Source organism: Salvelinus namaycush, chromosome 30 (genome assembly GCF_016432855.1).
Source record: "Salvelinus namaycush isolate Seneca chromosome 30, SaNama_1.0, whole genome shotgun sequence".
NCBI classification, from domain to species: domain Eukaryota; kingdom Metazoa; phylum Chordata; class Actinopteri; order Salmoniformes; family Salmonidae; genus Salvelinus; species Salvelinus namaycush.
In genome coordinates this window covers 2,558,781-2,573,097 of record NC_052336.1, presented here as the reverse complement: position 1 = coordinate 2,573,097, position 14,317 = coordinate 2,558,781, and the positions used below count along the sequence as shown (strand labels likewise).

The following is a 14,317-nucleotide window of genomic DNA, read 5'->3' as shown; positions in this document are numbered from 1 at the left end:
TTCATTACATCGTGTCCATTATTTAGATCTGATCAATAGTTGGATTAGATCATGCATAAATAGATTGTATACATAGTTGGATTAGATTGTGTGTGTGAATCGATGTGGTCAATCATTTGATTAGATTGCTAGCCACACTGAATACATGGCCAGAGTACACGTTAAGCCACTTCTACTAATTATCGTGTTTGTGTGTGTGTCCAGGTCGTGTGTACGGGGTCCTGGGGAAGAGGGAGGGCCGAGTGTTACAGGAGGAGATGAAGGAGGGGACAGAGATGTTCATCATCAAGGCCGTCCTTCCTGTGGCCGAGAGCTTCGGATTCGCTGACGAGATACGCAAGAGAACCAGTGGATTGGCTAGTCCACAACTGGTCTTCAGCCACTGGGAGGTGAGGCGCGCTCACACATACACCCTGTCGTGTGCATCCTTGTGCAGACACACACACAGCAGGCATACAACTCACACACAGCAGGCATACAACACACACACAGACAAAAACACATGCAAGGCTCACTCCGTGAAGGGGTTGTGAGCTGCTACTCATCAGTCTGAAAACAGGTGCTTGTATTTTTAGCTCTTAATAATTTAATGGTTTTTCATAAATGAAGGAATAAAGGAAATCACAATACTGAACTAGGGTCAGTGTTTATTTCACCCTTGTCTCTGGAACTCATAGCCCTGTTCCCTATTAGTTCCAGTATGAGGTGAATCTTAACTAGTCTCCCATTGACATCAATACATGACTTCTCTGACCATCTCTGGCTCATCCTTATTATACCCCTTTTATATACAGACAAAAATCCCACTTCTTTACCATACCACCTTCTGTATACCTTCTTGTTTTGGGGCGGCAGGTAGCCTAGTGGTTAGAGCATTGGGCCAGTAACCGAAAGGTTGCTAGATCGACTCCCCAAGCTGACAAGGTAAAAATCTGTTGTTCTGCCCCTGAACAAGGTAGTTAACCCACTGTTCCTAGGCCGTCATTGTAAATAAGAATTTGTTCTTAACTGACTTGCCTAGTTAAATAAAAGTTCAATATAAAATACATTGTTTATATCTGGGGCAAGTGGTCAAAAACATGGTATATTAAAACCCACCTCAAAACCAAGTCAAGTTTTTTTCACAGACCCTGTAACCAAAAAACAGGTATCGGGTCTGAAAATGTGTCTCTGTAGACCTTTCCTGAACTTGTGGACTGTAGACATTGAAACCTCAAACAACTGTCTTTTCAATTATTTGTGCATCCAAATTGGCCCCCTATTCCCTATATAGAGCGCTAGTTTTGACCTGGGCACCCTATTCCCTATATAGAGCACTAGTTTTGACCTGGGCACCCTATTCCCTATATAGAGCACTAGTTTTGACCTGGGCACCCTATTCCCTATATAGAGCGCTAGTTTTGACCTGGGCACCCTATTCCCTATATAGAGCGCTAGTTTTGACCTGGGCACCCTATTCCCTATATAGAGCGCTAGTTTTGACCTGGGCACCCTATTCCCTATATAGAGCACTAGTTTTGACCTGGGCACCCTATTCCCTATATAGAGCACTAGTTTTGACCTGGGCACCCTATTCCCAATATAGTACACTACTTTTGTCCTGGTAACTCTATTCTCTAATCCCTATAAAGAGCACAATTTTTTTTTTTTTTTGCCATCAGATATATTATAACTGCTTTCTACCGTGTTTTAGAAGTCTGAGAGCTCTGTTATCGGAGTTCTGTACAGCTGCCAATTTTCCCCCTGTGCTTCCTACTAGCGTTTTTTCCATCCTCCATTCTTCTCCCCTGCTACCGTGTACACATGATGCTTTTCCTTCAGAAAAACATGCATCATAACATTTGGTTCATTTGCACAATTTCTCTCGTTCACATACACTTGTAAATGTCCTCATTCACCGAAAATGACATTCGGTAACTACTAGCTATACTTGTATAACTTTATGAGCTGGATCTGCTTGTCTTTGCAATTAGTTTGTTCATTTTTGCTTATTAGCATTTACCTAACAAGGTATATGTGATTTCGCTATTACTTGTGCTAATTTTGTTAGCATTCCAATGGGCTTTTTGTTTTTAGCGCCCCTTTGTGTACAATGCCGGTAAATCCGTAAATCCCAGGATGGCAGAAGAACAGTATGACAGAAGACGAACAGTATGAACCTCTCAAGCCCAATGCAATGTACTCTAGTTTTATCATTTATTTTATACAGTCATTTTTGCCCATCTTTATCAAGGGGGTCAAAAATGTCAGACCCCACTGTATCTATGTCATGGGTATGTGTATTACGTGTTTCTTATTTGGTGTGTGTGTGTGTGTGTGTGTGTGTGTGTGTGTGTGTGTGTGTGTGTGTGTGTGTGTGTGTGTGTGTGTGTGTGTGTGTGTGTGTGTGTGTGTGTGTGTGTGTGTGTGTGTGTGTGTGTGTGTGTGCTCCTGTCTGTCTGAGGGTTTAAGTGGTTATTGTTCAAGGTCGGCTAATTTAATTGGCCAAGAGCGCCGGTGAGCGTGTGCAGCCCGGTGTCTCTCTCTCACACACACACACACACACACACACACACACACACACACACACACACACACAAGCCTAGTGAACAGCTTTACGGTCTGACCTGATGTCACACTGCCAGGCAGAAGAGACACCACACACACACACTGCTTTTATTTGTTATTATTATCTATATTATTCTTTTTTATTATAAACGCTGTTGGGAAAGAGCTCTCAAGGTAAGAATGTTACTGTATTGTTTTACACCTGTTGTATCCTCGGCACATGGTGAATAAACGTTGAAACTTGAAACTAGATGTGACACACACGCTATGCAAATTCATTACAACACACAGCATGTCACTCAGTATTAGATTCCCCCGTTGCTCCACACACCCACCCCCTACCAGCACATTGTTGTCAGCCTTTGTGTGTGAGCTTCATTAAAACAGGTCTGTCCAGTTTAATTTACATTACTCTGTCATTATCTGCAGCAGTTAGATAGTTACTCCATAGACAATCATGACAACATAGATAGTTACTCCATAGACAATCATGACAACATAGATAGTTACTCCATAGACAATCATGACAACATAGATAGTTACTCCAAAGACAATCATGACAACATAGATAGTTACTCCATAGACAATCATGACAACATAGATAGTTACTCCATAGACGATCATGACAACATAGATAGTTACTCCATAGACAGTCATGACAACATAGATAGTTACTCCATAGGTAGTCATGACAACATAGACAGTTACTCCATAGACGATCATGACAACATGGATAGTTACTCCATAGGTAGTCATGACAACATAGATAGTTACTCCATAGGTAGTCATGACAACATAGACAGTTACTCCATAGACGATCATGACAACATGGACAGTTACTCCATAGACGATCATGACAACATTTACATTTACATTTACATTTAAGTCATTTAGCAGACGCTCTTATCCAGAGCGACTTACAAATTGGTGCATTCACCTTATGATATCCAGTGGAACAACCACTTTACAATAGTGCATCTAACTCTTTTAAGGGGGGGGAGGGGGGGGTTAGAAGGATTACTTTATCCTATCCTAGGTATTCCTTAAAGAGGTGGGGTTTCAGGTGTCTCCGGAAGGTGGTGATTGACTCCGCTGACCTGGCGTCGTGAGGGAGTTTGTTCCACCATTGGGGTGCCAGAGCAGCGAACAGTTTTGACTGGGCTGAGCGGGAACTGTACTTCCTCAGAGGTAGGGAGGCGAGCAGGCCAGAGGTGGATGAACGCAGTGCCCTTGTTTGGGTGTAGGGCCTGATCAGAGCCTGAAGGTACGGAGGTGCCGTTCCCCTCACAGCTCCGTAGGCAAGCACCATGGTCTTGTAGCGGATGCGAGCTTCAACTGGAAGCCAGTGGAGAGAGCGGAGGAGCGGGGTGACGTGAGAGAACTTGGGAAAGTTGAACACCAGACGGGCTGCGGCGTTCTGGATGAGTTGTAGGGGTTTAATGGCACAGGCAGGGAGCCCAGCCAACAGCGAGTTGCAGTAATCCAGACGGGAGATGACAAGTGCCTGGATTAGGACCTGCGCCGCTTCCTGCGTGAGGCAGGGTCGTACTCTGCGAATGTTGTAGAGCATGAACCTACAGGAACGGGTCACCGCCTTGATGTTGGTTGAGAACGACAGGGTGTTGTCCAGGATCACGCCAAGGTTCTTAGCACTCTGGGAGGAGGACACAATGGAGTTGTCAACCGTGATGGCGAGATCATGGAACGGGCAGTCCTTCCCTGGGAGGAAGAGCAGCTCCGTCTTGCCGAGGTTCAGCTTGAGGTGGTGATCCGTCATCCACACTGATATGTCTGCCAGACATGCAGAGATGCGATTCACCACCTGGTTATCAGAGGGGGGAAAGGAGAAGATTAATTGTGTGTCGTCTGCATAGCAATGATAGGAGAGACCATGTGAGGATATGACAGAGCCAAGTGACTTGGTGTATAGCGAGAATAGGAGAGGGCCTAGAACAGAGCCCTGGGGGACACCAGTGGTGAGAGCACGTGGTGCGGAGACAGATTCTCGCCACGCCACCTGGTAGGAGCGACCTGTCAGGTAGGACGCAATCCAAGCGTGGACCTTGCCGGAGATGCCCAGCTCGGAGAGGGTGGAGAGGAGGATCTGATGGTTCACAGTATCAAAGGCAGCCGATAGGTCTAGAAGGATGAGAGCAGAGGAGAGAGAGTTAGCTTTAGCAGTGCGGAGCGCCTCCGTGACACAGAGAAGAGCAGTCTCAGTTGAATGACTAGTCTTGAAACCTGACTGATTTGGATCAAATCAGTCAAATACTTATTTTCCACCATAATTTGCAAATAAATTCATAAAAAATCCTACAATGTGATTTTCTGGATTTTTTTTCTCATTTTGTCTGTCATAGTTGAAGTGTACCTATGATGGAAAATTACAGGCCTCTCTCATCTTTTTAAGTGGGAGAACTTGCACAATTGGTGGCTTACTAAATACTTTTTTGCCCCACTAGATAGTTACTCCATAGACGATCATGACAACATGGATGGTTACTCCATAGACGATCATGACAACATGGATGGTTACTCCATAGACAGTCATGACAACATGGATGGTTACTCCATAGACAGTCATGACAACATGGATGGTTACTCCATAGACAGTCATGACAACATGGATGGTTACTCCATAGACAGTCATGACAACATGGATGGTCACTCCATAGACAGTCATGACAACATGGATGGTTACTCCATAGACGATCATGACAACATAGATAGTTACTCCATAGACGATCATGACAACATAGATAGTTACTCCATAGACAGTCATGACAACATGGATGGTTACTCCATAGACAGTCATGACAACATGGATGGTTACTCCATAGACAGTCATGACAACATGGATGGTTACTACATAGACGATCATGACATGGATAGTTACTACATAGACAGTCATGACAACATGGATGACAACATGGATGGTCACTCCATAGACAGTCATGACAACATAGATAGTCACTCCATAGACAGTCAAGACAACATGGATGGTTACTCCATAGACAATCATGACAACATGGATGGTCACTCCATAGACAATCATGACATGGATAGTTACTACATAGACGACCATGACAACATGGATGGTTACTCCATAGACAATCATGACAACATGGATGGTTACTCCATAGACCATCATGACATGGATAGTTACTCCATAGACAGTCATGACAACATGGATGGTCACTCCATAGACAGTCATGACAACATGGATGGTCACTCCATAGACAATCATGACATGGATAGTTACTACATAGACAGTCATGACAACATGGATGGTCACTCCATAGACAGTCATGACAACATAGATAGTTACTCCATAGACAGTCATGACAACATGGATTGTTACTCCATAGACAGTCATGACAACATGGATAGTTACTCCATAGACGATCATGACAACATGGATGGTTACTCCATAGACGATCATGACAACATAGACAGTTACTCCATAGACAATCATGACAACATAGATAGTTACTCCATAGACAGTCAAGACACCATGGATGGTTACTCCATAGACAATCATGACAACATGGATGGTTACTCCATAGACCATCATGACATGGATAGTTACTCCATAGACAGTCATGACAACATGGATGGTCACTCCATAGACAGTCATGACAACATAGATAGTTACTCCATAGACAGTCATGACAACATGGATGGTTACTCCATAGACAGTCATGACAACATGGATGGTTACTCCATAGACAGTCATGACAACATGGATAGTTACTCCATAGACGATCATGACAACATAGACAGTTACTCCATAGACAATCATGACAACATAGATAGTTACTCCATAGACAATCATGACAACATAGATAGTTACTCCATAGACGATCATGACAACATAGATAGTTACTCCATAGACGATCATGACAACATAGATAGTTACTCCATAGACAGTCATGACAACATGGATTGTTACTCCATAGACAGTCATGACAACATGGATGGTTACTCCATAGACGATCATGACAACATGGATGGTTACTCCATAGACGATCATGACAACATAGATAGTTACTCCATAGACGATCATGACAACATGGATGGTTACTCCATAGACGATCATGACAACATGGATAGTTACTCCATAGACAATCATGACAACATGGATAGTTACTCCATAGACAGTCATGACAACATGGATGGTTACTCCATAGACGATCATGACAACATGGATGGTTACTCCATAGACAGTCATGACAACATGGATGGTTACTCCATAGACAGTCATGACAACATGGATGGTTACTCCATAGACAGTCATGACAACATAGATAGTTACTCCATAGACGATCATGACAACATGGATGGTTACTCCATAGACGATCATGACAACATGGATGGTTACTCCATAGACGGTTATGACAACATGGATGGTCACTCCATAGACGATCATGACAACATGGATGGTCACTCCATAGACGATCATGACAACATGGATGGTCACTCCATAGACAGTCATGACAACATGGATGGTTACTCCATAGACGATCATGACAACATAGATAGTTACTCCATAGACGATCATGACAACATAGATAGTTACTCCATAGACAGTCATGACAACATGGATGGTTACTCCATAGACGATCATGACATGGATAGTTACTACATAGACAGTCATGACAACATGGATGACAACATGGATGGTCACTCCATAGACAGTCATGACAACATAGATAGTCACTCCATAGACAGTCAAGACAACATGGATGGTTACTCCATAGACAATCATGACATGGATAGTTACTACATAGACGATCACGACAACATGGATGGTTACTCCATAGACAATCATGACAACATGGATGGTTACTCCATAGACCATCATGACATGGATAGTTACTCCATAGACAGTCATGACAACATGGATGGTCACTCCATAGACAGTCATGACAACATGGATGGTCACTCCATAGACAATCATGACATGGGTAGTTACTACATAGACAGTCATGACAACATGGATGGTCACTCCATAGACAGTCATGACAACATAGATAGTTACTCCATAAACAGTCATGACATGGATAGTTACTCCATAGACAGTCATGCCAACATAGATAGTTACTCCATAGACAGTCATGACATGGATAGTTACTCCATAGACAGTCATGACAACATAGATAGTTACTCCATAGACAGTCATGACAACATGGATTGTTACTCCATAGACAGTCATGACAACATGGATAGTTACTACATAGACAATCATGACAACATGGATGGTTACTACATAGACGATCATGACATGGATAGTTACTCCATAGACAGTCATGACAACATGGATGACAACATGGATGGTCACTCCATAGACAGTCATGACAACATAGATAGTTACTCCATAGACAGTCATGACATGGATAGTTACTCCATAGACAGTCATGACAACATAGATAGTTACTCCATAGACATTCATGACATGGATAGTTACTCCATAGACAGTCATGACATGGATGGTTACTCCATAGACAGTCATGACAACATAGATAGTTACTCCATAGATAGTCATGACATGGATAGTTACTCCATAGACAGTCATGACAACATAGATAGTTACTTCATAGACAGTCATGACAACATGGATGGTTACTTCATAGGCAGTCATGACAACATGGATGGTTACTCCATAGACGATCATGACAACATAGATAGTTACTCCATAGACAATCATGACAACATGGATGGTTACTCCATAGACAGTCATGACAACATAGATAGTTACTCCATAGACAATCATGACAACATGGATGGTTACTCCATAGACAATCATGACAACATGGATGGTTACTCCATAGACGATCATGACAACATAGATAGTTACTCCATAGACAGTCATGCCAACATGGATGGTTACTCCATAGACAATCATGACAACATGGATGGTTACTCCATAGACGATCATGACAACATAGATAGTTACTCCATAGACAATAACAATGGGGTTTTAGTAGACTCCAACTTGCTTCTATCTGAATCTATTCTATACATCTAGTCTATTTAAATTAGATGCAAGCTACTGTTAGCATTTAGTTTATCATTGATTTTCTATGGACTTCATATTTATTTAACATATGAATAGTGTTTAGTGACAGAGAGAGAGCTCTTCTGTGAGTGTTGTATTGTTGTGTTAGCTATGTGTGTAATGTTATGGATTTACATTAGATTAGCATGAGAAAGAGGTTGTGACAATAACTTTTTTCCTCCCTTTGTGTTGTAGTTCAGGGACTAGCATCTGCTGTGTGTGTGTGTGTGTGTGTGTGTGTGTGTGTGTGTGTGTGTGTGTGTGTGTGTGTGTGTGTGTGTGTGTGTGTGTGTGTGTGTGTGTGTGTGTGTGTGTGTGTGTGTGTGTGTGTGTGTGTGTGTGTGTTTTCATTCAGGCTAATGTAGGTGAGGCCCACTGACACGCTTCATGGAGCACAGTGACAAAAGCTCTCTCTCTCTCTCTCTCACTCACAAACACACACACAGCAGTGAGACAAAGGCCCCTGTAAAGATAAGTAACCGAAGGGATGCACACAACAGGGGCCGCAGAGAGCAGATTAAATCAAAGACCTGTGTGTGTCTTTGCTTGTGTGCGCTCGTGCATACTAGTGTGTTCGTGTGTTTCAGCCCCCCTGTTGGTACCTTCCCCCCGTTACAGTTAGAGCTGAGCCCCCGCCACTCTAACCCTGCACACGTACACACACAATGAAACACACACCCTTTCGCCCTACTGGACCCAATTGTGCCGAAGTGTGTGTGTGTGTGTGTGCGTGCAACCTCGTAATCTGTCTGGTGTTGTTCCTCCTCTACCATCTGTTGCCTGCAACCAGAGTCTGTCACTCGGGGCCCCTAACGGCCAGGTGCAGGGGCCCACGTACACACTGGTACAGTAATTGTGGCATGGTGTGTGTGTGAAGCAGCAGAAGGCATTGCCTCATCTCCTCAGCAGGTTGCACATAGCCAGGCCCTCCTCAACAAACACACACAGTCTCTCTCCTCTAGAACACAGTGACACAGTGTTGATCTGGATGTCTGTGTGACTGACTGCTTTGGAAGAACACATGTATCTCTATAACCTCCCCTACTGTCAGAGCCTGATGGAGGCAGAGAGGGGGAGGGGGGTGGAGAAAGAGCCAGGTAGGGAGCTAGAGGGGGAGGGAGGGGAGGGGGGTGGAGAAAGAGCCAGGTAGGGAGAGAGCCAGGTAGGGAGCTAGAGGGGGAGAGAGGGGGAGGTAGAGGGAGAAAGAGCCAGGTAGGGAGCTAGAGGGGGAGAGAGGGGGAGGTAGAGGGAGAAAGAGCCAGGTAAGGAGCTGGAGGGGGAGAGAGGGGAGGGGGGTGGAGAAAGAGCCAGGTAGGGAGAGAGCCAGGTAGGGAGCTAGAGGGGGAGAGAGGGGGAGGTAGAGGGAGAAAGACAGGGAGCAGCTGAGTTGGATAACAGTAGCCATGATCCCTTCCTTGTCTGCCACCACTGCTGAGCAAAGCTTAGCCAAGACTGGGTTCTTTGTCATGTGGGGTAGATTCCAGTGTCCGCTCCATGCTTTACATCTGTTCATGTTTATGGGTCAGGGCCCGTATCCACAAAGTGTCTCAGGGTAGGAGTGCTGATCTAGGATCTGTTTAGCCTTTTCAGTCATAAAGAATAAGATAATATGGACAGGGTTGACCTGACTCTGAGATGTTTTGGGGATACAGGTCCTGATATTTGTATCTATAGTCCATTTAATGAAGCATTATCCTGCTCAGGGGTGGACTTCAAACTAAATCTGTCTTTATGTACTTCAAACTAAATCTGTCTTTATGTATTTTAAACTAAATCGCTCTCTCTCTGTCTCTGTGTGTGTCTCTCTGTGTGTCTCTCTGTGTCTCAAGGTGATCTCCAGTGATCCGTCCTGGGTTCCTACCACAGAAGAGGAGTACCTCCACTTTGGAGAGAAGGCTGATTCCGCCAATCAGGCTCTGAAATACATGAACGGTGTTCGCCGGCGTAAAGGACTGTACGTGGAGGAGAAGATAGTGGAGCACGGCGAGAAACAGAGAACACTGAGCAAGAACAAATAGGCCTGTGTGTGTTTCCTGATTGACTCCTACCAACACACACCCGAGACAGACATCATAAAGAGCATCCAGTGGATACTGTCCCCCATCGCTACACCATCATCACCCCTCTAACTGTCACTCAAAATGAGCCACTGATGCTTTTATATTACAGAGCAGTATTGCTGAAAACCTCCTTAGAAAATGTTTTTTAGTCCAGAACTAGACTTAATCTGTGTCTAGGAAACCGGCCCAATGGGTTTTAATAGCTGGACATGCAGCTGTGTCTTTACCCGGGAGAATCCCTTTCAGCTATGCATAATTGACGAGTGTTCCCGTTCAAATCCAGTTTTGCTGTTAAGTGAAGTGGCTTGAATTAATTTCTGCTCTCAACCTAATTGAATTGCAGTACCCAGCCCCCTGAAGAGCGGCATTTAATTTGGAAAAACAGAAATATGATGCAAAGTGGGATTGTAAATTTTTTTATTATTTGGGGACAGCGCTAGCGAGCTATAGCCTTGTTGATATGCTATGTTGAGAGCTCTGGGTAAGGTATCTGTGTACAAGACATAAAGCAAAATGTACAGTATTTACCAGAAAGCAATAAATAAAGAAAACTGTGTGTTTTTTGTTTCATTAATCAGGAGTGATATGTGTGTCGGTCATTCTTGAGATGTGGTGGCATTTGGACATGGCATTTTGGAAATTAATTACTTCATGTTTCTAGATTTAATTTAATTTAAATGTATTTGGGTACATCTTCCCATTCTAAATCAAATAATATGGCAGCTTAATGACGTAAAATAATTGTTACCATTATGATAACATGCCAGCAGTAGGAGTAGCAACACAAAGGACGGTAACACCAATGACACATTTTAGGTAATTGAGGATTTTACTAGATGGGGCCACAGATGTTCATTAACACTTTTTAAAATAATTTACTAAAGTGATATAATTCATCATTTTGCTCACAATTTCCCTTAATTTACATTGAGTAATACCAATAACACTTTTTATTCAGACATACCAAAGTAATAATTGAATCCTGAAATGTATCATTTCTGCAGATTAGAGGGTGTGTGTTCCCCTAGGACAATTATGAGACAGTTTGCCATCACTGGGAAACTCCTTGCACTTCAATCAATGTACCAGAACAACTGTCTAGAGTTGGTCTACAATTTCTCCCTCTTCCCCTATTTCTCCACTCCTCTTACAGACCTGTTCCCATTGTGTTGTCTGACCCCTGTCCTTCCCGCCCACTCATCTCCCCTTTTTCCTCCCCTCCCCCACTCCTTCCCCTCTCCACCAAGAAAACAAAGGAGATCAACGGTTATTGAGGTGTGTGCGCACACACGTGTGAAGTAACAGGAGACCGCACAAAATAGTTAAAACACACTGGCCCATGGCTGAGCTTGATTGGTAATGGGGTGAAGGATTGTGAGCTAGTATGTCCATCTATTGGTCGTTACACCAGGAAAGGGCTTCCTGGGGGGAAAAAGACGTTTCAAGATTCATTTTGGCACGGGGTGCATCTCGATAGTCTAAAGTAGCCTCCTCTGCTTGTTCCCTCCATCTGCACTGTTCAGCAAATTGACCAAAGCAATATGGAAGATGCCTTCCAGGACTTTACTTTCACCTGACAAGTTCTTTCACATCAGTTCATATGACGGGAAGAAAATTGTGGCCATTCAATCTATTTTGTCTTGCGTATAACATATTTTTGTGGTGGTACAGCTATGATGTCCATATACAAATGTGTCCTTGTGGACCATAACATCTATCTTATCTTCCCTTATCATTTAAATGGTAGTTTACCCAGAAACCACATTTGCCCACTTTTCCTGTTCTTGTAGATACTACATTTACATTACATTTTAGTCATTTAGCAGACGCTCTTATCCAGAGCGACTTACAGTAGAGTGCATACATTTTTATTACATTTTACATACTGAGACAAGGATATCCTACCGGCCAAACCCTCCCTAACCCGGACGACGCTATGCCAATTGTGCGTCGCCCCACGGACCTCCCGGTTGCGGCCGGCTGCGACAGAGCCTGGGCGCGAACCCAGCCCAGCCTGGGCGCGAACCCAGAGACTCTGGTGGCGCAGCTAGCACTGCGATGCAGTGCCCTAGACCACTGCGCCACCCGGGAGACGGGATACTATACTTTAGATATGCTGATATCTTGAATTACTTCCTGAAGACCAAGATTACTCTTCAAAAAACATCATCATTCGTCACGATAGTTGAGCTTGGCTTCTCTTCCAGGCCTTCAATTCTCACAGCTGTTATTATTTCTTCAAATCTCTTGGAAGCTAGGGAATGACGTTGCCAGTGCCACAAAGCATCTTCCCGGTGAGCACAGGATGTTAAAAAGAGTGGGCCGAGAGGACGGGGAGAGTAGAGAGAGTGAGCGGCAGGGAAAGACGGTAGACATACATGCTGCTTGCTAGAGCTGTCACAACACAGTGAATGTATCCCTCGCCTGCTAGGAACTTCCAACCACTGTAGACCGTGGTGAAAATGGTAATCCACAGACATATGTTTAAATAACATGAATCACAAACCGAGCGGTTATGAACATGAAAATCAAATGGTACCTAATTGTAGAACCTTAGCGTGGTTGTTTTTCTATGTGACCATGAGCCATTTTCTCAGGTGATGTGTTTGTCTAAAAGTTAGTGATCCGTTTTAGAATCCTGCTGTGAAGCAGCATTCAGGAAAGTATTCAGACCCCTTGACATTTTCCACATTTTTGGTAAGTTACAGCCTGATTCTAGAATGGATTACATTGTTTTAAGGCACACACCTGTCTATATAAGGTCCCACATTTGGCAGTGCATGTCAGAGCAAAAACCAAGCCATGAGGTCGAAGGAATTGTCTTTAGAGCTCAGAGTCAGGATTGTGTTGAGGCACAGATCTGGGGAAGGAAAACCAAAACATTTCTGCAGCATTGAAGATCCCCAAGAACACATCATGCTTAAATGGAAGAAGTTTGGAACCACCAAGACAGTTCCCAGAGCTGGCCACCCGGCCAAACGGAGCAATCGGGGGAGAAGGGCCTTGGTCAGGGAGGTGACAAAGAACCCGATGGTCACTCTGACAGAGAATGACTACCATCTCTGCAGCACTCCACCAATCAGGCCTTTATGGTAGAGTGGCCAGACGGAAGCCACTCCTCAGCAAAAGGCACATGACAACCCGCTTGGAGTTTGTCAAAAGGGACCAAAAGACTCTCAGACCACGAGAAACAAGATTCTCTGGTCTGATGAAACCAAGATTGAACTCTTTGGCCTTTATGTAATGCGTCACGTCTGGAGGAACCCTGGCACCATCCCTACAGTGAAGCATGGTGGTGGCAGCATCATGCTGTGGGGATGTTTTTCAGTGGCAGGGACTGGGAGACTAGTCAGGATCGAGGCAAAGCTGTACGGAGCAAAGTACAGAGAGATCCTTGATGAAAACATGCTCCAGAGCGCTCAGGACCTCAGACTGGGGTGAAGGATTACCTTCTAACAGGACAACAACCCTAAGCACACAGCCAAGAGAACGCAGGAGTGGCTTCAGGACAAGTCTCTGTCCTTGAGTGGCCCAGCCAGAGCCCGGACTTGAACCCGATCAAACATCTCTGGAGAGACCTGAAAATGGCGTGCAGCAACGCTCCCCATCCAACCTGACAGAGCTTGAGAGGATCTGCAGAGAGGAATGGGAG

The 14,317-nt window shown here is 44.2% G+C and overlaps 1 protein-coding gene across 1 annotated transcript in view; it reads left to right on the top strand.

Moving 5' to 3' along the window:
• Nucleotides 1-11,249, top strand: part of efl1 (elongation factor like GTPase 1) — a 97,792-nt gene extending 86,543 nt beyond the window's left edge. The window contains exons 22-23 of the mRNA XM_038969583.1: nt 205-389; nt 10,435-11,249. Of these exons, the coding sequence (XP_038825511.1) occupies nt 205-389; nt 10,435-10,623 (374 nt within the window). The 3' untranslated portion in view covers nt 10,624-11,249. The remainder of the gene's footprint in view (nt 1-204; nt 390-10,434) is intronic.
• The last annotated feature ends 3,068 nt before the right edge of the window (nt 11,250-14,317 follow it).